This window comes from Kogia breviceps, chromosome 7, assembly GCF_026419965.1.
Source record: "Kogia breviceps isolate mKogBre1 chromosome 7, mKogBre1 haplotype 1, whole genome shotgun sequence".
Classification (NCBI taxonomy): domain Eukaryota; kingdom Metazoa; phylum Chordata; class Mammalia; order Artiodactyla; family Physeteridae; genus Kogia; species Kogia breviceps.
The window spans coordinates 106,017,572-106,044,125 of record NC_081316.1 but is presented as its reverse complement, the minus strand read 5'-3'; the positions used below and the strand labels follow the sequence as shown (position 1 = coordinate 106,044,125).

General features: G+C 55.6%; 3 protein-coding genes across 8 annotated transcripts in view; 1 reads left to right on the top strand and 2 right to left on the bottom strand.

Moving 5' to 3' along the window:
* RNF214 (ring finger protein 214) overlaps positions 1–1,639 on the bottom strand; it is a 51,113-nt gene extending 49,474 nt beyond the window's left edge. For 2 of the 5 annotated variants that reach the window (XM_067039000.1, XM_059070784.2), the window contains exon 1: positions 1,113–1,199. The gene's annotated coding sequence lies outside the window, so the exon portion shown is untranslated. Of the gene's footprint in view, positions 1–743; positions 879–1,112 lie in introns of those variants that run through there. The other 3 variants (XM_059070783.2, XM_059070786.2, XM_067038999.1) reach the window with 3 other exon arrangements.
* PCSK7 (proprotein convertase subtilisin/kexin type 7) lies at positions 1,296–20,995 on the top strand. 2 transcript variants are annotated; one of them, XR_010841456.1, is made up of 18 exons: positions 1,296–1,815; positions 3,376–3,497; positions 3,936–4,418; positions 5,136–5,270; positions 5,876–6,041; positions 7,237–7,327; positions 8,227–8,281; positions 8,738–8,876; positions 9,777–9,877; positions 12,395–12,562; positions 13,012–13,119; positions 13,538–13,640; positions 17,084–17,240; positions 17,762–17,856; positions 18,096–18,177; positions 18,666–18,759; positions 18,975–19,092; positions 19,362–20,741. XR_010841456.1 is itself a non-coding variant. In XM_059070782.2 (17 exons), the coding sequence occupies exons 3-17, from the start codon at positions 3,948–3,950 to the stop codon at positions 19,722–19,724; spliced, it is 2,364 nt and encodes a 787-aa protein (XP_058926765.1). In that variant the 5' UTR covers positions 1,296–1,815; positions 3,376–3,497; positions 3,936–3,947; the 3' UTR covers positions 19,725–20,995. The 2 variants fall into 2 exon arrangements, 1 of the variants encoding a protein (XP_058926765.1); XM_059070782.2 differs by lacking the exon at positions 18,096–18,177 and having other exon boundaries at positions 19,362–20,995.
* On the bottom strand, positions 20,990–26,477 carry TAGLN (transgelin). The gene is made up of 5 exons (XM_059070789.2): positions 26,196–26,477; positions 22,588–22,779; positions 22,307–22,484; positions 21,916–22,018; positions 20,990–21,568 (listed from the first exon to the last, which is right to left on the bottom strand). Exons 2-5 carry the CDS (start codon positions 22,765–22,767, stop codon positions 21,424–21,426), a joined length of 606 nt encoding a protein of 201 aa, XP_058926772.1. The 5' UTR covers positions 22,768–22,779; positions 26,196–26,477; the 3' UTR covers positions 20,990–21,423.
* Between the last annotated feature and the right edge of the window lie 77 nt (positions 26,478–26,554).

Genomic DNA, 26,554 nt, shown 5'->3' with positions numbered 1-26,554 from the left:
ATGGCTGTTACATTAAAAGCATTCTCCATTAATTTGGAGATGTTCGTGTGAGAGAGAAAAAGCAGTATTTTATTGGGCAATCCAAGTATCTTTCACTTTTACTCTGGGTTCCCCACAGATGGGAAAAGTCTGACAACCACTGACTGAGGAAAGTACGGACTCTTTAGAGTTACTAGAGGTGCCAGAGTATGAGAATCTTGGTTACTCCAGCATGAAAATGAGAAGCTGAAAAACACGGTAATTCACGTAAGAGATGTTGCAGGACAAACTCACGCCTTCTATGGTGAAGAGGAAGAATAAAAATGAATACTGGGGCGGGGGGGGGGCGGGTGGTTGGTGGTGTAACACAGGGTTAGTTTAAATTCTTGTTTTTATTTTAATAGCATCCCAGGTACATCCCTGACCCTCCAAGAGCGCATAGGGCAGGCATGGAGGCTGGACTGTGTCCACACTTCAGTCCCAGGCCGGAGACCCCCCTGTGCCTCAGTTTCCCTCATCAAATTATACGAGGCTCCCGGGAGAAAATGGGCCTCAGATCGCCATTACCGCTCGCACAGGTGCAAACGTCCTGCCCCATCAGAGCCCGAGCCGGTGGTCCTTGGCGCCCGGGAAACGAAACCACAGGGTACGGGTCCTACGTGCGACTCCGTGGCTGAGAGCCCAAAGGGGAGAGGGACAGGGACATCTGGCAGGAGGCTGCGGCAGGGGGCTTTAAGTCGAAAGAGCCAAGGGAAGCCCCGCACCTCAACTCGGCGACGACCAGACGGCGACGCTGGGAGCGATGGGTCCTCGGAGGGAGATCGGGGGACGGTCGCGAAGGGGACAATGGGGGGAAGCGACGCCAGTGGTCCCGGCCGCCCTCCAAAGGGGGCTGGCCCAGCCTGCCGCTTCCTCCGGCCAGAGCCCCTCCGCACCTTGCCCTCGCCCCCCGCCCGGCTGCCACCCCCGTCCCACTTCTAGGCCGGGACCCCCGCCCCCCATCCCCGCAGCTCCCTCCACGCCCCCCGCCCCGACCCCAGCCCCTCGCGCCGCAGCCCCCGCCCGCGCGCCCGCCCCCCACACACCTCCCGCGCCGCGCCCCCGGGAGGGAAGGGGGGAGGGACGGGACTCACCTGAGCGGGCGGAGCGGGGGGAGGGGGCGGCCGAGCCTGGGGGGAGGGGTCGAGCGCCGGCCCGCGCGCGACACCTCCCACTTCCGGCGGCACGAGCGGCGGGGGCGAGGCTCGGCCGGCAGAGGAGAGGCCGCGGTGGCACAGCGCCGCCCCCGACGGCGCCCTCTGGCGGCCGGAGACGGCACCGTCGAGGGGTCGCGGACGCTGAGGAAGCCCCTAAGATACTAGTGGACTCTCCCGGGGCGCAGGGACTAAGGGAGATGCGACCGCGAGAAGGAAGGAGACTTGGTGGAGGGAGGACCCCCTCTAGGAAGGTTACAGGGAGAGTCGGGGTCATGACAATCAGAGGAAGAAGAGGAACGAGGTGTTTTTAAAGATCGCAACCGAGATGCCCTTTCCAGAGGACGCCATGAAGGAGAGGACCGTCCCTATAGAGAAGGTCCCTCTTGAAGATGCCCCAAGAACTCGGGGCGGTGGGCCTCCGCGAGGAGCACCCACCACACGCTCCACTCTCGGTGGAGGATGCCCGAAGGAGCCGGCCCCCTAGAGCCGGTTGCTCCCGGCTGGTCGGGCCGGCCGGGGGGCCCGTCGCTGATTGGCTGCGCCGCCGGGCGGAAGTGATGCTACTGTCACTGGCTTCTCGGGCTCCCGGGAAGCCGCGAGTTTCCGCAAGGAGGCGGCGGCAGCAGCTGCGGCCAGGCGGGTGAGTTGAGAACTCGGTGGGGGCGGGGCATTGGAAGTCCGGGTGGCCTAGAACTGGGGGGCAGCCGGTGTCTGAGGAAGAGGGAGCCGCACAGAGGGCGCCTTCAGTCCCGGCGTGGGGGAGCCCAGGGAGACGGGGCCACGGAGTCTTGGATCCAGGATAGTGTGGGTCCTCTGAGGAGAGGGGCACATGGCACAGGGCAGTCGAGGCCAGGGAGGGGGAAATCAGTGAAACTGACCCCGGTACGCAGCCTGGTTTCTAGGAACAGGGTGTAGAGGTTGCGAGGAGGACAGTCTCTTGGGAGCAGAATCTTGGACTCTGGGCTGCCCGTATCATTCCTCTTCTCTCTTGGCACCTCAGAGCTGTAAAGACACGCCTAGCAGTTGGGTGAAGTTTGAGATCTACTTTTAGAGGGTATTTCAGGTTCCTTCCCCAGAAGCCTAGGGTGAGGGCCACGGTGGGGTTAAGGTACTGCTCTGCCAGAGGGACTGGAGGATGTAGTGGTCAGGTTTCTCCTCTCTTCCGGAAATCTATGGGCTCTACTGAGATTGAAGGAGCCTGCCTAGTTGGGTCACTATCAGGCTATCTAACAAGATTTTTGTATGCACACTGGGAAGGACACCTGAATATCTTGGGACAGTCGAGGCTGCTGGAGGGCAGGGAAGAATTTGCCTGGGAACCTCAGAGGAAAGGAGAGAAGGAGATATGTAGATTTGGGGAGGGAAATGTTAGGTGGTGGAAGTCCCCTTCTCCCTCTCCAAAGAGACTTCGGTAAAATACCCAAGTTTCTGTAATGTTTTGAGATTAATCCATTTGCGTATGTGTGTGGGTACTAAGCCCTACCTCAAGGTGACACCCCCTACACCCCACCCCCGTAGAGAGCAGATGCTTCTGAAGCCCAGCCACCAATAGGGACACACATATTCTGCCACCCATTCACCTGTCTCTGTCCCCACAGTTGCCCACCAGTTCTAATTTGGACCTTCTGTCAAACCATGGGTGGCAGTCCCACGTTTAGAGCTTGAGCCCTCACTTCTCAGCCGACTTGCGAGCTATGACTAAGAGTAGCCCTTTAGTGCTGCTTTCCAATCACCCCTTCTCCCCAGGGTGTCCACTTGCCTCTTACACCTGTTCAGTTTTGTTTGCATGCTTGGGTTTTCCCCATTTCACCCGCCTCCAGCCTACTCTTACTTCCCCTGGCATCCTTCACAGGTACAGAAATCAGGAAGTTAGCAACCACCCGGACTTCTAGGGAGCAGTACCACATACTTTTTCAAGAGGGGTTTTTGCTAAGAGTTCAAGCCCTCTTCTACGCATCTAGGAAAAAAAGAAAAGAGGATGGCCTGATGTTTAGGTCGAGAAGTACTGTTTCTGGGTTATGTATTGATCTGGCCTTACTGTACCAGTTCGGTTCTAGTCTGTGACCTATTTGGGATTCCTGGAAATGATACTTAATCATTTGCAGTTTCTTTGGTCTCGGGTCCTAGAGTTCATGGCCAGCCTCTGCTTGCTCCACTGGGTTTGGGAGGACAGCATTTCTTGTTTTCTTGGGGCCTACAGGTCTGCAGTCTGTGCCTGGAGTCACCACTGCTCACAGCGAAAGGGATGCCTTTTCTCCGTTTGCACAAAATGAGCGTGAGGTGGTTAGCCAGACCAGGAGCTCAGCCTCACTCAGGATCCAGGTGGGAACGGGGCCCCACTGCAGGGAGTTAACCCTCAGGACAATGGGACCAGGACATCAGCTGGGGAAGGATTTCTGTCCCCTCTAAAGAAAGGAGGAGGGTCTCTTCTAAAGAACGGTCATGACTCTGCCAGGAATTTGCAGGAGTCCTATGACTTTTGAGCCCTTTCCATGGCAACAATGGGAAAGAGCAGCACGGGTGCCTGTTAGCAACTAGACATCCTGCTTGATTATCTAGTGGTAATCATGCCACTGAGGGACCCACCGGCTTCGTGCTGGCCCACACTGCCCCTGGGGGCTTATCCCTGTTGGTTAGAGATAACTGTGAATAGCAGGAGAGGATCACATGTTTAATGATTTAAAAGGCATGGCTTAGGGATTTCCAGGTGTGCCATGTTATCACGCTCTTACCTCTGATGTCCTTTGTCTTTGTCTGCAGCCTACTGCTCTGATGCCCAAGGGGAGGCGGAAAGTGCCACACTCAGATGCCCGCCCGGGCCCCAGGCCCACTTGCCTCTGCCTGGAGCTAGCCGGGCTCTTCCTACTGCTTCCCTGGGTGATGGGCCTGGTGGGGGCAGGTGGGCCCGGGGCCCAGGGTCCGGAGGGGCTGAGCTGGGCGGTGCGTGTGGACAGCCCAGAAGGTGAGAGGGAAGAACAGTCGCTGGAGCAGCGGGCAGACGCCCTGGCCCAGGCGGCAGGGCTGGTGAATGCAGGACGCATAGGAGAGCTCCAGGGGCACTACCTCTTGGTCCAGCCGGCAGGGCACCAGCAGGCCCCGCAGGTGGAGGCCATCCGGCAGCAGGTGGAGGCCGTGTTGGCCAGGCACGAAGCTGTGCGCTGGCACTCAGAGCAGAGGCTGCTCAAGCGGACCAAGCGCAGCGTCCACTTCAATGACCCCAAGTACCCGCAGCAGTGGCACCTGGTGAGTCCAGCCCTGCAGCTTCTGGCTTCAGATGGCTAGGCGGGGGGTATCCGGTGCTTTAGTGGGCTCTTGTCTGTGTTACTCTTCAGTGGCCCCCATCCTTTGCCTGAGGAGACATTTCTGTGGGCTTCCACGGTGGGCTTCGTCCTCGGGCTCTACCTTCCCTGCACTCACATCCAGAGAGCCGGCGGACTGCAATGGCAGGGCGTGGGTGCTGGGACCAGGCGGCCTGGGCTGCCTGCCATTCACTAGCATGTACCTTTGGGTGCACTGTTTAACCTCTCCGTGCCTCAGTTTCCCTTTCTGTCAAATGGAGATTGTAATGGTTATGGTTATGGTTAAGTGAACTAATGTACTTGTGCCCACATGGGAAACACTTTACAAGAGTTAACTCGTAACATTATATTATACGGTGTTATATGATATGGCCTACGAGTTATATTATCCAACCCTTGACCCTAGCCACCATCTCACCTTATTGCCCGTGAGTGATGCCAGGCTTTCCTGGAGACCTAGGCCTTGGCAGAGCTCTCACGTGTCCCTCCTTAGCTCTGTCCCCACCTATGCTTATTGGTTTACAACCTCTCTCTGGCTCCTTGGCGGTGGCCAAGAGTGCACGGGGGCTGCTCGCTGTAACTTGTCTCCCTATGGGCTATGCTGCGTGTCACTGGACTCCCAGGGCTCAGAGAATAGTGCCTGACCCTGTGTCTCCTGCAGAATAACCGGCGGAGCCCTGGCAGGGACATCAACGTGACCGGTGTATGGGAGCGCAATGTAACCGGGCAAGGGGTGACCGTGGTGGTCGTGGACGACGGTGTGGAGCACACCATCCAGGACATCGCACCCAACTACGTGAGTGGCACTGGAACGACACGTCCCACCGCCGGGCCTTACCTGGTTCTTGATGTTCCCTCAGGGCTGTCCCCTTTCTTAGGGGTCATTGGGCCAAATACAAGGGCCTGGAAGGTGGGGAAAGGTACTCCTCTTCCGCAGCCAGCCTTCCAGCCTGGTAGCTAAGACACAGGACGACGTGGCTCCAGCTCAGCAAGGGAGACACTTCCTGGTTCCTCTGCCGCCACTCCCGGCCCTGGGGAGTAAGGAGTGGCCCCTGCGGGCAGCTTCCCTCTCTGCACAGGTTCCTTAAAGCCTGACTTTTAGGTAGCCCCCAACCTCTTTTATCCCAGGCTTCCCACACCATGGAAGCGGCTCCTAGGCACATTTCTATAATGGCCAAGAGAGAAATTTTCCAAGAGCTGCAGCACTTCTCCGTTTTGCCTCAAGGTGTCCTGTCCTCATACCTCACAGCGCATGTGGTTTGCAGAGATGGGCCGACAGTGCTGGCTTAGAGCCCCCAAATCCTGTTCCCCTCTCTCCCTGAGCTCCAAGACCTGACCCCTTGTAACCAGAGAGTGACCACATGCCCCGCCCATCCCCCCCCCCGCCCCGCCTTGTTTCAGAGCCCCGAGGGCAGCTATGACCTCAACTCTAATGACCCTGACCCCATGCCCCACCCGGATGTGGAGAATGGCAACCACCACGGCACGAGGTGTGCCGGAGAGATCGCTGCCGTGCCCAACAACAGCTTCTGTGCCGTGGGAGTGGCGTATGGGAGCCGCATAGCAGGTACCTCCAGTCCAGCCTCAGTCCATTCCTCCTGTGACAGCTGTCCACCCTCTGTCCCTCCCCCGTGAATTCCAACCCGACTTTACTTCACTCTCAACACACAGCAGACAGCAAAGGTTAAGCTTATAAATAGGTGTCTGCAGGACATAACGGTTCATTGATTTTTTTTTCAATGCACTGTGTTTCCAACATGTTTTCAACAGTGAACCCCACTGTATAAAACAGCTGAAAGTATGAAATGCTCTGGATGGGAGATGGAGGCCCAAGCCCCACCTACTCAGACGACTCTTCCCTTTTTCTGATCATGGGTATGCCCTGTCAGTGCTCAGCGCATTGTGATGACAACTCCTTGTCCTCATCCATGCTGTATTTGTATTTTAATGGTTTACCAAGTGCGTCCTGGTCTGCCCTTCCTCCTTGAGCCCCGTGTGTCTGTGGAGGCCCCTCCCCCTTCTCCCGGCTCTCCAGTGCCCCGCCCTTCTGATGGTCACCGTCTGCTCTCCATCCTTTCAGGAGAGCGGAGCAGCCCTGGCCCCCGCTGGGGTGGTACTACGGCTCCTCTGCCTCTGGGTCTTTGCCCATCGAGGCAGAAGGTGAAGGGGATGGAGGGGGACACGCCGTCCGCGTGATTCCTCATAAATGCCTGGGACCTGCATTTCCGAGGTTGGCATAGATTGGCTGTGTTCCTCTTACACTCCAGCAGAGGTCAGCAGCCCTCTCTGTGGATGGGGCTACAGAGGGAGCCAGAAACCTTCAGGGCCCAAGTCCCTTCTGAAAGCTCCATTCTGCCCTATGTGGTAACCAGGAGGTGACCCACCCCCTTTTATTGGGTGAGATTAGGCATCCAGGAGAGGAGTAATGCTGCTAATGAGTACCATCTGTTGAATACCCTCTGTGTGTCAAGCACCACTGCAGTGTTTTACATGATTAAGGATGCACATAAGAAGGGGACCTTGGATTCCCTACCTTCTAGGCTCTGCATCTTCCCACCGGACCCCAGGATCCTTAAAGTCTAAGATTTAGCATTATGTTAAAAAATATTTCTGGACAGGTACATGCACGTGGTATAAAAATTCAAAAGATCCAAGAGCACTTAGAGGGAAAAGTAAGGCTCCACAGGGGGGCCCCCCAGCACCCAGCTCCCCGTCTAGGGAACCAGCATTATTGAGGAGCCGGTGTGGCCTTCACCGCCTAGGTATCCGGGTACTGGATGGACCCCTGACAGACAGCATGGAGGCTGTGGCGTTCAACAAGCACTATCAGATCAATGACATCTACAGTTGCAGGTGAGGCAGAGCCAGGAACAAGGTGAGGGGGCCAGAGGCTCGGGTACTGGGCGAATCCTCCAACCAAAGAACAGCAGGATGGGCTGACTCAGGCAGGTCCCAGCAGGGCTCTCCCCACTGGGTTCAGCCTGTAAGTCCACTGCCCTCATTTCTCCAGACCCCCAGCGTCTCAGTCTTAAGCCCCATGTCACCCCAGTAATCAGGTTGCCACACGAGGAGTGCTCCATCCTGCCTCGTGTTTATCAAACTCAGAAGGCTCTGGAAGAAATTGGGCATTCCTTTCCAACCACAGCAGAGCTGGACACCCAGCACCAGGCCCCATCACACCACCCCCCAGAAACACACCTGCAGCTCCAGGTTACGGTTATGGTGGGGAGGGGGTGTTTGATAAGGAGGAGCTGAGATTGGGCTGTCCCCCCAGCATTGATGGCACCTGCTCTTCCCCAACCAGTGTCTCCTGTAAATGCATGGCATTATCCACGTGGACATTTCCTTTCAGAGAAAGAATGGAGAACTCCTCAGACCCGAGAGCTTTCACAGATACTTCCTTCGCTGGTGCTCTGCCATCAAGCCTAGTGTTAGATCCCTAGGTCCCATCCATCTCTACCACTGTGTACTCCCCGGGGACCTGAGAAAGGGTTTTTAGGGTCAGGTTAAAGTAGTCCTAAACTGGGAAAGTTTCCAAGGACAAGAAGAACTTCAGCACATGCTTCTGTTTTCCACTTTGGAGTGAGGGCTGGACTTTTGACCCCTATGTCCTTTCATCGTGGGAGTCCGGAGCTGGAGCCCTTGGGAGGGGAGGAAGGGCCCAGGCGGAGGGATGGCCAGCTGAGGCTGGGAGGCCTGGGTGGGTAGCCACAGCCTGGCTCTGGCTCTTCCCACTGGGTATCTCTCAACAGCTGGGGACCAGATGATGATGGAAAGACGGTGGATGGTCCCCATCAGCTTGGGAAGGTAACTGGGGACCGCTTGGAGACTTTGGAGACCTAGGACCCTCTCTTCATTTCCGTTCCTGGAACTGCTGCCACCCCACCCCCATTTGCAGGGCCAGACCTACCGTGTAGCCCGGGCACCTCCTTTGGGAAGAGTGCTTCTGACCTGGGGTTGGGGGAGTGTGGAGGACGTTCTTAGAGAGAAATGGAGCAATGCTTTGAGATTGTTTCGCTCTGGTTGTGTGCTTGGCTCCCCATTTCTGGCCCTACCCTCTCTGATAAGCAGAGCCCGTCCACCACACAGCTGTTCCACTAACAGCCTTTTCCCCTTGAGTCCATCTTTAAATCTCTTTCTCCCATGTCCAGTGCCCTTGGCTTTTTTTTCTTTTCCTTCTAGAAGGGGAGGAAAGAGTGAGCGGCATGGAGGTTGGGGTCTTCCTATGAACTCCTCAACTGACCTGGACGTTTTGCTCCTCAGGCCGCCTTGCAACATGGAGTGATCGCTGGCCGCCAGGGCTTTGGGAGCATCTTCGTGGTAGCCAGTGGCAATGGGGGCCAGCACAACGACAACTGCAACTACGATGGCTACGCTAACTCCATCTATACAGTCACCATAGGTAGTGGCCTGGTGGCCCCGCGTGTGCATGTGTGCTCACGCCTGTGTGTGTGAGAGAGAGAGACACTCAGTGGTGAGGGGAGCGTGTAGCTGGGTGTGTGTGTGTGTCACTCACTCGTGCGGGGAGCGTGTAGCTGGGTGTGTGTGTGTGTGTGTGTGTCACTCAGTGGTGAGGGGACCGTGTATGTGGGTGTGCCCCCAGCTTCCATGTGTCTGTCTAAAAATGTATGCATGATCTTCTCTTCTCTTCAGGCTCTGATAGTTAGGAGGGACTAGCCCTGCTCTCAGAGGATGTCAGGACTTCCTTAGAAGTCTTACCCCCGAGCACTTTCCACCCATCATCTGGGATACCAGGCCCACCCCCCGCCTCCACTCCCCACAGCTGCTTAGGCCTCTGCTTTGGCCTCTCTTCCATGGGTCCCTTCCCTCCTGCTTGAAGTCTTCCCTGACCCCCAGATGCCCTTTACCTGTGCTCCCTCCCATAGCATTTACCATCCCGGTTGTTTTTATTTACTTACCCGACCTCCTCCCTGACTATGGGCTCCTTGAGATCAGGTCTGTGCCCTTCTCCCACGGCCCCCAGGCCTCACACAGTGTGCGACTTACAGTAGGTAATTGATAAATGTTGAGGAAAATGCATGTGCGAATGGATGAGATGGTATTGAGGTGGAATGCCCCCCATTTTCACCCTGGAGCCTGTTGAAAGAATGGTCTTAGGGCGCAGAATACCCTCTGCCGTTTGAGGCTGCCTTTCCTGGTGAGGACTGTGGGTACTTGAAGGACTTGGACCACTGAGATCATTTTTTAAACTCAGGACAACCCCCCGGGTGATAACTCAGAGATTGACTCTGATGTTTTCAGGCCCTTATCTCTGCTCCCATTTCCCCTACTCTGTCCCCAGGTGCTGTGGACGAGGAGGGACGGATGCCTTTCTACGCAGAGGAGTGTGCCTCCATGCTGGCGGTCACCTTCAGCGGCGGGGACAAGATGCTCCGGAGTATTGTAAGTGCCCCCCGCCGGGCCCTCCACTCCCTGCCCCGGGCCCTCGGCTTCCTCTTCCCTAGCACATCTGTGTCCCTAAGGGTCTGCCCCTGTTGGAAGAATGGAGCGGAGGACTCTAAATATATCTCTGTAAAGGGTTTTTATCTTTAAAAATTTAACTTACAAATAGGCATGTTATCATAGGAATCACTCTATCACATTGATTAAGTATCACATTGATTGAAATGTCTTCCTTTGGTAGAATATGGGCTTTGGCTAAATTTCTGTGGCCTTTATAAAAAAAAGGATCATCATTCCACTGCTATGCAGCCCTTATGTAAATACTGTGAGCTCTGTTCCTGTTCATCCTTGGGAGTAAAGCTAGCGGTTGTCGGCACTGAATGGGCAGGAAAAGGAGTCAGGAATGTCTCAGTCAGCCTGAGAGACAGCTCTTTCCTTGGAGCTGGAACTGGAGCCACAGCAAACAAGAGGTCGGAGCAAGGGAGTGGGGTTTCTCAAGCTGTGGGAACCTGTGAAAGAATTCAGGGTCCAGTGCCTACACCCAGCTGGCTGAGCTCCATCCTGTCATCCTAGAACTCCCTGCCTGTCCCCAATGCCCCTAACAGAGTGATACGGGGACAAGGGGCTTTCGGGCAGAGCTGGGCTGCAGCCAGGTAGTGTCACATTTCTCCAGTGGCTCCGGGTTGGGAGGGCTCTCCAGGGCCATTGGGAATTAGGCTGCTTCCTCTGGGTCAGATTCACTTTCCCAGATTGAAATTCTGTTTTGCCACTAAATGACTTCTGGTCAGCACAGTGTTTTAAGGCTCGGGGCCCGGTGACCCCAGCCCCTTTCCCCACCCCGGGAGAAGAAAAAAGGGAGCTGACTAAAGTAAGTGGGCAGGAGGCTTCGCTCAGCAGGCGGGGGTCTGGGTGCAGAGGGCACCGCCCATGCCCACTCCAGGCCAGGCTGGGTTGGGAGGAAGAGCAGGAACGTACTGGCAGAACTCTCGGGAACCCGCTCGACCCGGCCCCAGCGAGGGACCGTGAAGGCTGGCGAGCATAATGGTTCCTCTTACTGTGCGCTGCCTGCCTTTCTCCTCTTGACGCAGCTCCGCATCTCACCCCCACCCCTACCACGTTCCATCTGAGCTACAATTTGTCAGGAAAGGAAAAGAGAGTTTGTTTAGCCAGGCTCCCATCTTTGGGACGCTCTTGCCTTGGAAACCAGTTGCCAGTTTCTGTTCGATGACCAGCTCGGTGGGGCTGCCTTCCTGAGGGCAGGCACGGAGGTACAGGCCGCCCACCGTCTGCTGCCCGGAGCCCTTCCCGGCCCTTTCCACTGGCTGCCCAGGGCTCCTGCCGCCGCAGGCAAGTTCACGGGCCTCACAGCTATACACGAGACTGTCACTGTGAGGCTGTTTCCGTAACAGGAAAAAATCAATCTGCTCCCTGGCACAGACCAGGCTTTCCATCCTCACTGAGACTTCCACTTGGAGAGTTTTTGCCTCCTCTTCTGTGCGCACGATGTCTGAGTGAAAATGACATCTCTTGGCAGCTGCTGTAACAGCTGGAAGGTGAGCAGTGAGTACAGTAGAGAAAGGGCAGCTCTTGGGAGAAGTTAGCACCTTGGTATCTGACCCAGGAGAGAAGTTTGGAAGAAGATTTTCTGGTCTTAGCGTGGGCACCCCGTGCCAGATCTGGAGGGCCACGGCCTGGAGCAGATTTAGGCAGGGCCCCCCGCTGCTAAACCCTCTGTGGCTCCAGGGTGGATTCGAGCATGAAAAGAACTGGATGCCAGACATGCCGTGTCTCCCTGACCCCCGCTCTCACCTCCTGCCTCAGGACCACAGGTGGAGAAGGGGGGACTCGTGGAGACCACCCGAGGCACCAGGCCCAGAGCAGGGAGGCAGCTTGGCCTGTGGATTGCCCCGGGCCAGGGTGGGCAGGGGGTGTAGATGCTACACCCATGCTGAGCCCACGCGTGGGCAAGGGGACAGCTTCCTCTCCCTGGGAACACACTCCCTTTGTTCGCACTGATGTCACTCCAGGCCCTGTCGCTGAGCTGCCAAGTTGGATTTCCTCGACTGGTGCCGTCACTGTTGTCCCCGCTCCAGCTGGGGCCCAGGAGCTCCCGGCCACTTCCTCTGTCTCCAAGGGCTGCGGGGGCTGGAGGGGCGGGCCTCGGGGTGGGCAGAGGATTTGGGAAGGGGTCACCAGAGGAGCAGGAATCAGGAAACCATCCTCTGCACGTGAGGCCTTTCCCCTCTCTCCAGCTCCTTTCCGCCCCCTCCCCCGCCGTAACCAGACCCGCAGAGTAACTCTTTAATTCTTCTCAGCTCTCCAGAGACTCTCTTGTTAGGTGAAGAAGGAGGAAGAATCTCCTTCGTCCAGACTTGCTGGACCTGCTAGACATTCAGCTTTCGCAACGGAAGGGCCCCCGGAGGCTCGCGCTGAGGCCCAGCCCCGCACCCCTCCCTCCACAGCACCTGGGAACTCAGTCCCTAACCCAGTCCCCGTCCTCTCCATTCCTCTTCCCAGGTGACCACAGACTGGGACCTTCAGAAGGGCACTGGCTGCACCGAGGGCCACACGGGGACCTCAGCCGCGGCCCCTCTGGCAGCCGGCATGATAGCCCTGATGCTGCAGGTGCGGCCCTGCCTCACGTGGCGTGACATCCAGCACATCATCGTCTTCACAGCCACCCAGGTGAGATCCTCGCAGGTGGACGAATGGCCTGGTCCAGCCCACCTCAGACTTTCGGTCCCAAGGACTTGGAGGTTTCAGGAGGCTTCAGATTCTAAGTGTCCCAGGCGTTAGGTGCCAAATCCCATCCAGAGTTGCATGTGCACGGAACAAGGGTAGGGACCCCATCAAGACCACAGACCTAAATTCACTCGCACCTGTTCTGCTGCTTGCCTTCTACCTGCAAAGGAGAGCTCCGGCTGAGCTCCTGACTCTGGAGCCTGTGGCTCCTGGCTTCCTCTCTAGAAACAGGCCATTGAGCTGGTGACATCACAGGCCTTTGCCCTTTTGTCTCAGCTTTCCTTGAATCCATTCCTAGCAGCCTTGGTGGGAGAGTCTGGACTGGACCAGCTAGCAGGGCAAGCAGGGAAACTTAAAATCCGAGAGACTAACCGGGACCCCTGTCCTCTCAGTATGAGGATCGCCACGCGGATTGGATCACCAACGAGGCCGGCTTTAGCCACAGCCACCAGCACGGATTCGGCCTGCTCAATGCTTGGAGACTTGTGAACGCAGCCAAGGTGAACAGGTGTCCTGCGTGGAATGGCGAAGGAGGTGGGGAGAATGCCTGAGACGGTGCCTGGCACATCGTAGGTGTTTAATAAATGCTCGTTCATCTGAGACCCATTTTACAAGTGAAGAAGCAGGCTCCACAGTATAATTAAAGTTTCCAAACTATCGGTGGAGAGTAAATGGGACCTGAGTATCGTTTGGAACCCTTGGGGTGCTCTGCTCCTCATCTGCCATCCTGGACGCAGCATTTCCTTGCTTTGGTGCCATAGGGAGCAGTCCAGGTGGTCCGCAGGAGCCTCAGGAGCAAAAGAAGGTGGTGAGGAAGGGAGAAATAAAAAGAGCAGTGCCCTAGGGGTCAAGTAGATGAGAGCGGGTGTGTGGGGTCCATATTGTTTGTTCATTCGCCATCCCCTCTTCCTTTCATAGATCTGGACGTCTGTCCCTTACTTAGCTTCCTATGTCAGCCCCGTGTTGGAAGAGAACAAGGCTATCCCGCTGTCCGCCCGCCCCCTGGAGGTCCTGTGGAATGGTAAGCAGTCAGCAGAAAGGGGGTTAATCGTGGGCCTGAGGTTTGGGGCGGGGTGACGGAGAAGCTAAACTCATCCTCCCTGCTGGATCCTACCCCCTTCCTTTAGGAGCTGAGCTCCAGCCAAACCTGTGGAGTTTTCTTTGACCATTTTAGGACATGTTGCTGCTTCTGAGTTGGCTGGCCCCCCTGCTGCTTAAACGAGACCTTTCTCCTGAGTTACTGGTGGTGGAAAGGAGCTGCCGAGCAAGTGATTAGGAAGGCTGGTGGGAGGGCTGGGACTGGGACCTGGGAGACAAGGCACAAGTTGAAAGACGTTTCTTTGACTTCCATGCTAGGAACTTGCCAGACGATTCTCTGCAACCCGGTGGCCTTTGGATGGAGTGAAGGAGTTGAGAATGTCTTCCTTTGATTCTCAGGCTTGGCTAATACAAAGAGAGTCAGCTAGGGCCTGTAGCGCGGGGGACAGAGGGGTCCCCAGAGGGCTCCCTGGACTTTGGTGGCCCTCGCTTTGCCCACGCGTCCATCACACCTGGGGCCACTAGGACTATCCGAAGGGCTGAGGGCCGTGTGTTGTCAGAGATGTCGTCCTACATTGAGCACAGAGGTTGAACCCCTTCCCAGAGAAGAGGGCATGTGGATTGGGATGCTTGAGCAAGAGGATCTTCTGTCTGCAGATTTCCCAGACTTCCCACTGGGGAGTTTTCCCTACCTCCAGTTCCTTGGGGATTTTTTTCCTTAAGGATTTTTGACAGGCAGAGTTATTCACTAATGTTTGTGAAGATTGGAGCATGTCATGCTTTGTACCCAAATGGAACTTTGTTTTCGCATTTCCCATCCTCCTAGGAAGTGTTCAGACCAGAACAATGGCAAAAGGAGGAATGGCCAAAGATGGGAGCATGGAGGGGAGGGTGGAGACGGCATCCCTGGGGCGGAGGTTTCACTGGGAATAGTCCCGTCGTCTCTCTCCCTAACCATGTCCGGCACTTGCCCAGTTTCCCCTCTACGTGGAAGGAAATCCATGGGCCCAGTTCATTGCATTTTCCGTAAAAGGAATGCTATCTTGGAAAGGGCATAAAGCATCAGCCAAGGCAGAGAAGTGCAGGAACATTCCCAGGAATGCAGTATGAAGGAGGCCATTGGTGACCTTAAGAAGAATACTATGGGACTTCCCTGGCGGTCCAGTGGTTAGGACTCCGTGCTTCCACTGCCAAGAGTACTCTGTTTCAGTCTATTCATGGGGGCAAAAGCTAGACTGCGGTGGGTTGAACAATTCGTGGGGACACAGGAAGATTCCTAGTTAAAGACGGTGAATTGAACACGTGCTTTTATCTCTGCTTACTCCCAAAACCTCACCAAAGTGAGAATAAAGGAATAAAAGTGGTGTAAGCCCAAGGACAAAGAGAATGAGAGACAAGACTACAGCAAAGGAGAGACTGCTGCACATTTTTGGAAGACGGAAAACGAGTGGAGAAGTGGGGGCAGGGCTAAGAAAGTTGCAGACCAAATACCTGTAAGGGTGAGCCTAGTCAACAAGCTCGTTCATGCCTCAGAATCCCCAAAGGCTCAGGACTCGGAGGCCCCATGCACTGCAGAAGACAGAGATGAGGTGTGAGAGTAAAACGAGAGATCAATTAAAAGGTAGACTCCCAGGTGTCTTCTCCCATCCTTAGCAGCCTTATCCAGGCAGGAGTTGGGAAGTTTATTCTCCATAGACCGGGGCCCCCAGTACAGCAGCAAAAAAGAGACAGAGAGTGTACCTTAAAATGATAAACGATGAACTATGACGGGGACACGTTACAGATAAAGAAACTAATTCTCAGAGCTAGTAAATGGCAGAGCTGGGATTTGAACCCGGGCTGGGTGGCTCCAGAGCCCATGCCGTTAGCACCAGCAGGCACAAGAGTTGAGAAAGGGTTTATTTCACCGGCAGTGAAAGCACGGAGTCCTAACCACTGAACAGCCAGGGAATTCCCCGCTCTTTCTTCTTTGATCAGTTATCCACGCTCACATCGGCTTACCCTTAGAATCAAGCATTTTAGCTGGGCTTCCTGTCACCTGTTTCTTCTTCCTACTCTGATTCACCCTACCCACAGCTGTTAAGAGTAACCTTCCTTTAGCACTTTTTGTTTTAACTCTGTCCTTGCTCGATAATCTCTAATAGCTCTCAGTTGCTTGTTTAAAATAAAAATGTTAAAGCCCTTCCCATGCTAGGTCCCCTGCCCATACTTTCATATTCTCTCTGAGCTTCTTCATCTGTGAAATGGGGGTGCTGCTCTCTGCTTTGCCTGTCGGCGTGAATTAATGAAAGGAAAGTTGCTTTGGAAAGAATCATTTCTCATTGCAGCCTAATTTCTTAATATTCTCCAAGTGAGTCTTCTACTTCAGTAGTTTGGTGGGGGTTGTTTCTTTGTTTGTTTTGGGTTTTTTTGACTTTTTATTTTGAAATAATTGTAGATTTACAGGAGGTTGCAAAGAAATGTTCAGGGAAGTCCTGTGCACCCTTCTCATGATGTTAAATGTCTTAATTCTAGGACAATAGCAAAACCAAGAAAATGATATTGGTCTAATCCAGAGCACTTATTCAGATTTCACCAGTTAGACTCATATTTCTCTGTGTGTGTGTGTGTGTGTGTGTGTGTGTAATTTTACCATGTGTATAGCCTTGTGTAAACACCACCACACCCAATATCCAGAACCACTGCATCCCTAACACCTGGCAACCACTAGTCCGTTCTCCATCACTACAGTTATGTTATTCATGAATATTATGTAAATGAAATCACACACTGTGTATCCTTTTGATGTTGGCTTTTTTTATTCAGCACAATTTCCTTGAAATTTATTCACTGCAGTAGTTTTTTTTTTAATTTGTATTTCCTTCAGTATGAAACTTGTTCATGTCCACCTCTGCCTTTCTACATGCCATTTCCCCTTCTAGAATACCCTCTACCAACACTCTCCACCAATCGTATTCACTTCCTCCCTCAGAGTGTGTCTCACGGCTATGTGCCTAAACCCATCTGATTCATCTCTGTTCTAGCATCAGTTATGTAGACCGCATACCATATCATTTTCCACTTGCACATAGAAGGCAGAGACCATGTCCAACTTTTCTTTATATTCCCAGCAACTAGCACAGTGCCTGAAATGTAGGAGGTACTCAGTCAATTATTTTGGGGGTGAATGAATGTCGGAAATTGCTCCGTTTGATTCTTCCGTTGTGTCTTGGGTATGTGTTGTCCTCCCAACTGGACTCTATTAAACTAGATTGTAAACTTGAAAGCAGCAACTGCATTCTATTTACTAGTGTGCACGAGGTTCGGTCAGGGTTGCCAAAGATATTTGTATGTGTCTTCCATGAGTATGTTCCTTTGTCTGTTGGGGTGAAGTGAGGGCGTGTTTGCGGGGCTGGTTTCCCAGCTGCCCAGCCTGACTTCCCACAGTCAGCAGGATGGACCTGGAGATGTCGGGGCTGAAGACCCTGGAGCATGTGGCCGTGACAGTCTCCATCACTCATCCACGACGTGGCAGCTTGGAACTGAAGCTGTTTTGCCCCAGTGGCATGATGTCTCTTATTGGCACCCCCCGCAGCTTGGACTCGTACGTACACGTGCCCTCACCTGAGCTCTCTCTGCGACAAGGGCCTTTTCCAGGAAAAGATATGGGAGGAGTGGACACTGGCGCTGTCCTAAGCTACCGTGGCACTGGCTTTATTACCTGCTATGTTCAAGTGCTTACAGTGTGCTCGGCACTGCACTTGAAGTATAGTTTCTTTAATCCTAGTAAGGATGATGCAGGGTAGACTTTGCAACCCTTTACAAATGAGGAAACAAGTCACAGAGCTAGTTACGTGCCTGAGAGAATGACAGTAAGCCTAGACCTATGGGACTCCCAAGCCCGTGTTCTCTCCACGTTTGCTTTTTCCACTACGCTACGTTGACACAGGTCCCTCAGCCCCTGAGATCCCAGGGGCAAGGGCCAGCTCTTGAGGGCCCCTCATGGCACCCTCCCAATGGCTGTAGCTCAGACAACAACTGCTACTACAGTAAGAAAATGCTTTTGGGCAAAGGGGTCAGTTCCCTGCTCCATGCCTTCCTCTGTCTCCTCTGTTCTTGCCCCAGGGACCCCAATGGCTTCAGTGATTGGACCTTCTCCACTGTGCGGTGCTGGGGGGAAAGAGCGAAAGGGACCTACAGACTCGTCATCAGGGATGTAGGTAAGCCTGCCTGCCCCCAACCAGGGCCCTGCCTTTCGTGGTTGTCCTCTGGTCCCTCTGGATCTCAGAGTCCCCACAGAAATTGTCCCAGGTGGAATACATAGGGTTGCCATCGGACCAAGAGGGTAGACGCCAAGACGTATGCCCCATCCAAAAAAAACGGGCATTGATACCTAGAATTGTTCATTTATACTACCTCTCATATTCCTTGGAGAAGTGACTGATCCATTTTTCCTCAGGATAGCAACAAAAATTCCTTGTTGAAACCACATTTCAAGTTCTTTCACATATAACCGTCCTCCGGCCAGCCCTGGTAGGCAGGTAAGGGCAGGACTAATTTTCACCATTTTTTTTTTTTAATAACTGAGGCCCACCCAGAGGTTTGAAGTGACTTGTCTGAGGTCACACAGTATCTCAGTGAGGACTGGAAATTGAACCCAACCCTCCCAACTTCCAGCCAAGTTAGGTGTTCATCACCAGACTGGTGGTTTTCAAACCTTCCTTTAATTTAGCAGGACTTTTTTTTTTTTTTTTTTCCCCAAGAAAAATCCCAGCTGAAACCCCAAAATATGAAAGAGGCAAAACTTCTCCACTTGGGAGTGCCACCTTTCACCTCCGCCTTTCCACTCCTAAGGGCACCCCGAGAGGCACGTCTGCAGTGCCCTGGGGTCAGTGGGACACAGTTAGACAACTACTGTGGCTGCTCATGTGGTCTGAGTCCCTCTGGGTGGCGGGATGGGCAGGGCCTCTGCTGTCTGTGTGGCCAACAGCGGGGTGTGGCTCACGGACCTCCCTGCTTGCGGCTCTAGGAGATGAGACGTCCCAGGCCGGCATCCTCCGGCAATGGCAGCTGACCCTATATGGCTCTGTGTGGAGTCCAGTAGACATCAGGGACAGACAACGGTAGGTGTAGACACATGTGTCAGAGGGAGGGGGACTCACGGGGGCCGGGGGAAGGCCACTTAGGGAGTGCCACCTCCCCGGGAATCCACAGCGTGGCCCTCCCCTGTTTGCTATGGGGCTTCCCTCTGTCTGGCTGTGAGGTGGGAGGATGGGCGAGGCAGGTGGTAGAAGAACCAAGCTGAGTAGGGCATCCTCGTCTCCTTTATTCTCCACAGGTTATTAGAAAGCGCCATGAGTGGGAAATACCTACACGATGGCTTCACGCTGCCCTGCCCTCCCGGGCTGAAAATCCCAGAGGAAGATGGTTATACCATCACCCCTAACACCCTCAAGGTACGAGGGCCAAAACCCAAGCTGCAGGCAGGCAGGAATGTCCTGAGGGATGTAGTCCTTGGTGGGAGACTCAAGGTGACTTGGGGAGTGAGGGGTTGGAAAGGCCTAGGTCCCCACTCTACAGGCTAATAACTCTCCAGGGCATTCCTTGTGTGGGGGGAACAGGGAGTGGTTTGGGGTGGGAGAGGCAGCCCCTAGGAAGAGAGAGAGTTTCTGAGCTCACCGTTCTGGGAAACCACCCTTAACATAGGTGTTTGACTTTCCCCCAGACCCTGGTGCTGATAGGCTGTTTCGCCGTCTTCTGGACCATTTACTACATGCTGGAAGTATACTTGAGCCAGAGGAATGTGGCCTCTCACCCAGTTTGTAGGAGTGGACCCTGCCACCGGCCCCAGCGAAGCCGAACAGCCAAGGAGGAGGGGACAGAACTGGAATCAGTGCCCCTTTGCAGCAGCCAGGATCCAAGTGGAGTGGGGATGGAGGGCGAGGGCCCTCCCACCACCTCCGGGCTCCACACCCCAGACCTGCTGGATCAAGGGGACTGGAGCCTATCCCAGAGCAGCGGTGCCCTGGACTGCCCTCAGCGCCTGCCCCCAGACCTGCTGCAGGGGAAGGAGGTGCAGATTTGCTGACCTCGGGCCTGACAGCCAACGTGGGAGAGGCTCTAACTTCCTAAGACTGGGGAAGCTTGGAAAGCTGCTCCGCAGTCCTAGGAGCTCTGGGGAGAAGGCAGCCCCGATGCTTCCACCTGGCACCAGAGGCCTAAAGAGCACCCTCTGGCTAAAGACCACACTCAGGGATGGCAAGGGCCTTCAGAAGGTACAAGCAGAGCCGGATTACAGCCTCGCAACAGCCATGGAACCTTCCTCCAACCCAGCGGGAGTTTTTGGTGAGAAGGTCTCGGACAAGGGATTGGGGCCCCTGCTGGGCAGGCCTCCATCCTCGTTTCTCCAGGGCAGGCCAGCGGTGTTGGTCACAGGGACCCTCACCCACACGTGGCCGGAAGAGCATCTCAGCAGAAACGTCACTGGGGTCACTTGGGAAGAGGGCTTAGGGGTGGAGGCTGGGAAGAGCCCCGGATATGCCTGTCCTTTTAATGGCCCAGGGGCCAGAAACAGCAGACTTTTCCTCTGTCCCCCTCACCTTCCAGCCTAAGCCCTGGACTTTGGCCATATGGGCATGGCAGTCAACCCTCAGCTCAGCACACATGCCCTGGAAGCAGCTGCCTCCATTAGCCCTGATCAGAAGCCAACCTTGAGCACACCCCTGACCCCCCTTCCCCATCACGCCCACCCTTCATCCTGAAGGATCGGTACGCCCAGGGCTAGGGCACATCCTGGGGGAGTCTGCGGCAGCACTGGGACAGGTGTCGGATCAGTCACTGCCCCTCCAGCCCTGCAACCACCCGTCTTCCTCTGCAAAGTGCTCAGGGAAATGGCCTTGCCTGCCGGAGGCCAGCCATCTGCCTGGCGGGCTGCGACTCTTCCTCCCATTCTTGGCCTCCTCTCCTCTTCTGAGCTAGTTGGTCGATTTGAATTTTTTTTTTTTTTTTTTTTAACGCTTAAGATTTGGTTTTCTCTTTTCACAGCAACATTTTGTTGAATTTTTTCTGCACAGCTTTTCCAAAATAAAAACCTTCCTCACAGTTCTGCCCCTTCCCATCTCCTTTCTGCCGCCTCCCCAAGGCTAATGCAAGTCTCCAAGTTGCCCCTCTTTCCCTTCAGTCCCGAGGTTCACTCTCCTCTTCCAGCCCCTGAAATCCTGGAACTCGAGGGGTCCTTCAGAGGATGGCAGCCGGGAACACACGTAAACCCGAGCTGCCTGCCTGTTCCCTGCTCAGATTTCCTGTAACCAGAACAGAATTGACTAGGGCAAATCAGACTCTGCCAGCCAGGCCTGAGAAAAGATAGATGTATTTTTTTTTTTTCCTTTTGAATTTCATCCCCCAAAATATTCCAGCAAAAAAATCGGGGGCGGTTGGGCTGGGTCTCCTTCTATGAGCATCAGCTGCCCAGGAGGACGGTGGACTTGCCCACACCCGGGCCACCGCCAGCCCACGTCTCCCCTGCTCGGCCCGGGATGGAGAGACAGTGGAGCTGGCCGGGGAGCTGGGAGGTGGGCCAGGGGAGCAGTGCTTTGGGGTCAGAAGTCGGGCTGAGGCTGAGGGGTGCGGGCGAGCTGCCCAAGTGCAGTCACCTTTGCTCAGTGACGGAGCCTCGAAGCTTGGCCGGGGCTGAAGGAACTACACGGGGTGTGGGTGAGGCTGGCGAGGCGGGCGGGCTGCGGCCGGCGAGCTGGGCAAGGGCGGGGCCGGGGGCTGGCCCTCCACCTCTAACTGATGATCTGCCGAGGTCGGCCATAGCCTGTCATGCCAGCCTGGGAGGCCCCTCTGTTGCTGCCCATCTGTAGGCCGATGACATGCTTTCCCTCCTGCAGTTGGCTCTCTGTGAATTCCCTCTTATGCTCCTGGGCTTTCCTAGGAGAGGAGGAACCAGGACAAAGACTTGCCAGGACTGTGTGTTTTCCACCCAACTTTGGTTTTCCTTTGTTACTTCCTAGGCCGATCCCATTCCCTCCCCCATTTCACCGCTCTTGTTTCCTTAATCTAGCTTGCCCCACAGCACAGGCTATTGAGACCGGCTGAGACAGGAGGGTAGAAAGGGAGGAGTCAAGGAGTATTAGGGACCCATTTCCCCCCCATCCTAGACTTTCACTTCATACCTTCCTGGCTATCTGCTTCCCCAAATCACTGTACTAAAGGGTTAGCCCATCTCCTGCGGAGACCCAAGCTCAGGGTGCAGGGCAACCCTGGTGGCCGCGTACTTCATAAACCAGTTGGGATCTCCACGGTAGTGTCCATCGTTCTTGGTCACTGCCAAGCTGCCCAGGGCCATCAGGGTCCTCTGCACCGCTGCCAGGTCTTTGCCTGTGAGTAGAAAGAGGGGAGGGGAAATGATCTTCAGGACTGTGTAAACAGGACTCCAAGGCAGAGCCTGCCCACACCTCTCAGAAAAATGGCCAACCCCAGGGCAGAGTTTGTCCTAAAATCGAAAGAGGTGCAGTAGATCCCAGGGTACGCCCTTGCGGGTGTGTGATCCTCCTGGCGTATCCCACTCCTGCTGTGCAGACCCATCATCGTGGCGGTTTTGATCATCCCTCGTCCCTGCCTCAGCCTCCTGTCCCCCACCTGCCTCCACCCCTCTTCTCTCTGTACCTTCAAAGAGGTCAACAGTCTGGAACATGTCAGTCTTGGTGACACCATAGTCCTCAGCTGCCTTCAGGAACTGAGCCACCTGCTCCATCTGCTTGAAGACCATGGACGGCGGGTTCTCAGGCACCTTCACCGGCTTGGAGCCATCCGGATACAGGCTGTTGACCAGCTTGCTCAGAATCTGCCAGGCGTAGAAGGTAGCTTGGCACTCGGTTTGGGGGTTCTGCCCCACAACTCCGGCAGGATGGCACGGACCCAGCCCCCCTGCCCCTGGTGCCACTCACCACGCCGTTCTTCAGCCAGACCTGGAAGCCCAGACGCCCACGGTCCGGGCGCCCCACGTCGGGGCCGCACTGCACTATGATCCACTCCACCAGCCGCTCCTCCAGCTCCTCGTCGTACTTCTTCTCGATTTTGGATTGCACTTCACGGCTCATGCCATAGGAAGGACCCTTGTTGGCCATGTTGGCGGGGAGCTAAAGCAGCACAGGCCGGAGGAGGGAGAGGCTCAGAGAACAGCTCTGCTGTCCCTGGTGCCGGGCAGGTCTTCCGGCTCTGTGTTGGGCAACCACCCTAGCCGGTTATCTACCTCCCCTTGCTTCCTGGTTTTGTTTCCATGGCACTGCTCACCTGGGCCAGCTCCTCCCCTCAGTCCACGGAGCCTCTCTGAACTTGGAGGCCAGATCTTTGGCAGTCTAGAGCAGGAGTTAGTAAACTTTTTTGGTAAATAACCAGACAGTCATTTCACTGACGGTTATATTTTAGGCTTTGCAGGCCACAATGTCCCTGCCACTGTAGCACCAAAGCAGCTTTAGGCAGTGTGTAAACAAGTGAGCATGGCTGTGTTCCAATAAAACTTTATGTACACAAACAGATGACAGGCTGTATTTAGCCCATGGGTTTGATAACCCCTGGTCTAGAGCATTCTTTCTTTGCCAAGATTGACCATGGAGGCACTGCAGAGGCCTTTCGGAAGAGGTCACATTGCCCCTCAAAAGAAAGCCAGAAGATGTCTTTGTCCAGTGAGGCGGTGTGGCAGCTCTGCCCGAAGTTATGGAGGTGTATCTCCAGCTCTCACTTCTCCTAGAAGCGGGAACTCCAGCACTCAGGCTCTCTACCAGCTCAACTCAGCCTCCGGCCTGCAGCTACAGAGGCCGAAGCTTACCCACCCCTGAAAAGGGCTAGGAAACCAGCAAAGCCCAAGAGCTTTGGGCCAAAAAGCTGCATTTTCCCAGGGGAGGCAGATGAGAGGGGGCTGGGAACTGGGGGCTGGCATACCCACCGGCTTGCCTTCGTGCCCTCAGGCTCTCACCACAGTGGAAGCCTGAGTAACCAGGAAGCCAGAGTTCTCCAGGGACGTGAGCTAAGAATCTGCCAACCGGAGCATGGGAAGACCTTCCCATCCAGACCAGCAGCAGCTGCTGCCTTAGGGCCTGGGGCTGGCCTCGCTCAGGAGAGCCCTACAAAGGGAGGGGAGGCTGCAGGAGCAGCACGTGGCCAGCCAGGAGGAACCTGACCTGCCTCAAGTATGACCCTGGGGTGGTGCCAGAGTTCACCCTTCGAAGAGGAACCAAACTAGGCCAGACCATCCCCTGGCCCTCAGAGAGGTCGGAGGTTGGGAGGAGAGAATGGTCTGCGGATGGAGGTAGTCAGCGCGTTTTCTCAACTCCGTCTTATTAGTACCTCTCCCCACCCACCCCCATGGGAGGCAGTGAACATCATCGCTTCACATGGGCCCAGCTCAGCCGCCAAACCACACTTGCCCAGCCCTCCTTTCCCCACGACCGACAACTTTTCTGAGCTCGAATGCCCCGTCTCTGCAGTGAGGATAATGTTATCTACCCCAGAGGGCTGGGAACATTCCATGAGGCCCTGTCTGTGGCTACCGAACACACTGCCTGCCCCTCAGCGGAGCTCCTCAAAATGTCAGTCCTTTGTCCCCAAAGCCGGTCTCCTGGTAGCGACCTGGGAAAGCCAGCCCCTGACCAAATGGTGAAAAACGGTAAGCGTTCTTCCTGCTCCAGCCTCCACCCCTGTTCAAAATCATTCCCTGAGGGGACAACGAAATTTGAGAGGAAGAACAGAAGAAGGGCTCCTCTAAATTCCAGCCACTGGGCAACTCACTTCTCTCTGAGTCTGTTTCCTTATTTGTAAAGTGAGGGCCAAAGAATCCAAAGGCCAAGTCCCTCCCTTCCCCACCCCGCTGTGTGTCTCATCCCTGCTTCCCAACCTCCCGAGGACTCCTGGGTGAAGAACTGTGGTCAAAACACACAAGCAGCTGGGACCAGGCCATCCTTCATCTTGGCCTCCTACCCTCCCTCCTCATCTCAGCCTTCACCGTACCATCCCAGGCAGGCAAGGTACAACCCCGTGGTCCGGGCACCACCACCCTCCCCACCTTCCATTCCCAGACCTTCTTGCCTTCCCCTCCCCACCTCCCCTCCCATCTGCCTTCCCCTCCCAGACCTCACGCTGGGCCCGTGAGGAACAGGGTGCCAGCAGTGTGTCCCCCACCCCTAGTTTCCGGTCTCAGGAGATTCAGGACAGTCAAGGTGTCAAGGCTCACTCACAGTGACAAGTACACAAAGTTGCGGCCCCTAGATCCAGAGACAACATTTGGGTTTTGATCAGAACAAAGAAGGGGGAGGAAAGGCACCCCCCTCCTCCCTCCTGGTAGAGTCTGAAAGTGGAGGGTTCCAAGAATCCCTCAGAGTCTTCTGACAAAGCCCTCCCCAGGCCCACCTTGGAGCTGCTGGGGCGGGGAGGGGTGAGGAGAGGGCGAGGGCAAGGGCGGCAGGGTGGCCCACCCAGGGGCCTTTCTAGGCAAAGCCTCCTGGGACAGGATGGACAGGGCAGCCTGAGGCTCTGCTTTGACCCACCTAGCCTGCTGTTCCACCAGCCTCCCCTCCCCTGAGAAAAATACAAGTCCAACTGCAAAGCTGGCACCTCCTACCAGCAGGAACCCAGAAAAACTGGTAGAACCAGGGGCCTCTGCAGGACTGCTGTGCCCCTCTCTCTTCAGAATAAAACACAGCACACAGGATGAGCACACGTGGATCTGAGAAGGCAGGAGGGGTGGCTCATCTGAATTCTGGGGACAGAGGAGACCTTTCCGACTCACTGCTACCCTTTGAAGAGCCACCACTGAGGGGAACCAGCCAGACCCTTGGGGAAGGCCCTGCCTGGCCCTGCCTGCACCACCCAGGCTATCATTCCAAAGCTGCTGGCAGTGCTCACCCCCACTCCTCTGCCCGGGGTGTGTGTGTGGGGGGCCCTCCCACTCAGAGTATGGAGGGAGCTGTGTGCCTGGAAAGGCAGCTCTCTCACAGGCCCTGCACCCTGCCACCCCAGCCTGTTCCAGAAGACAAGTCTTGTGGTCCTGCCCACTGCCGCAGTGGTTACTCAGGGGCTCTCCAATGCTGCTCAGGGCCTGGGGACCCACCAGTGGGACACTGCTCTCCAGCCCTGGTGTACCCCACGCCTCCTCACCTCCTCGGACGTCCTCCCGGGTAGATAGCAGACTGCAAGACCTGGGTCTAAACCAGTAGCACCTGGAGCCTATCACACCCCCATGGGTGTGACTATGGCTGAAAATGGGGAGCCTCCCTCACCCCAGTTCCCAGGTTTCCACCATCAATCCCTCTGCACCAGCCAGGTCTCCCTGGGCATTTCAGTGAGCCCAAGGCTGCCCAGTCTAGGAGATACGGGACTCCAGGAACCCCATCCCACCCATCAAGCTAGGAGCAGCTCCGCAGGTGGAGATTAGGAATGCGTCCTGGAAAAGGGTGGGCTGCTCCAGGCAGGGCGCCCGAGAGCCCTGCCTGCGATACACCCACCGCTACTGCCAAACCCCAGTCCAACTCCCCTCCATCCCTGGGACAGATGCACTTACAGGCGTTCCTCGGGGCTCACAGGAAGGAGTGAGCTCTGTCTGGACTTGGACAGACAGGACGGGGCGCTGGCTGGGTGAGGGGTTTAAAGGGCTGCCACCGCGGTGACGTCAGCCTCCCCGCTGCTGGCTCACCCCGGTCCCCTCCCTGCTAGAGGAAACTGGCTTCTTCTCCACCCCCAGCCCCCCCAGTGACTCCACACAGGCTCCATATTTGGGGAAAGACACCAAGTTGGAGCAGTCTACCGGGGGCTGCCCGAGACATTCTCTGCGTGCTTTGGAGATGGAGCGGGCGGGGGCGGGGCCGCGCGGCCGGCGGCGGAACAGCCGGGAAAAGCCTTTTATGGACAGGACCGTGAAGG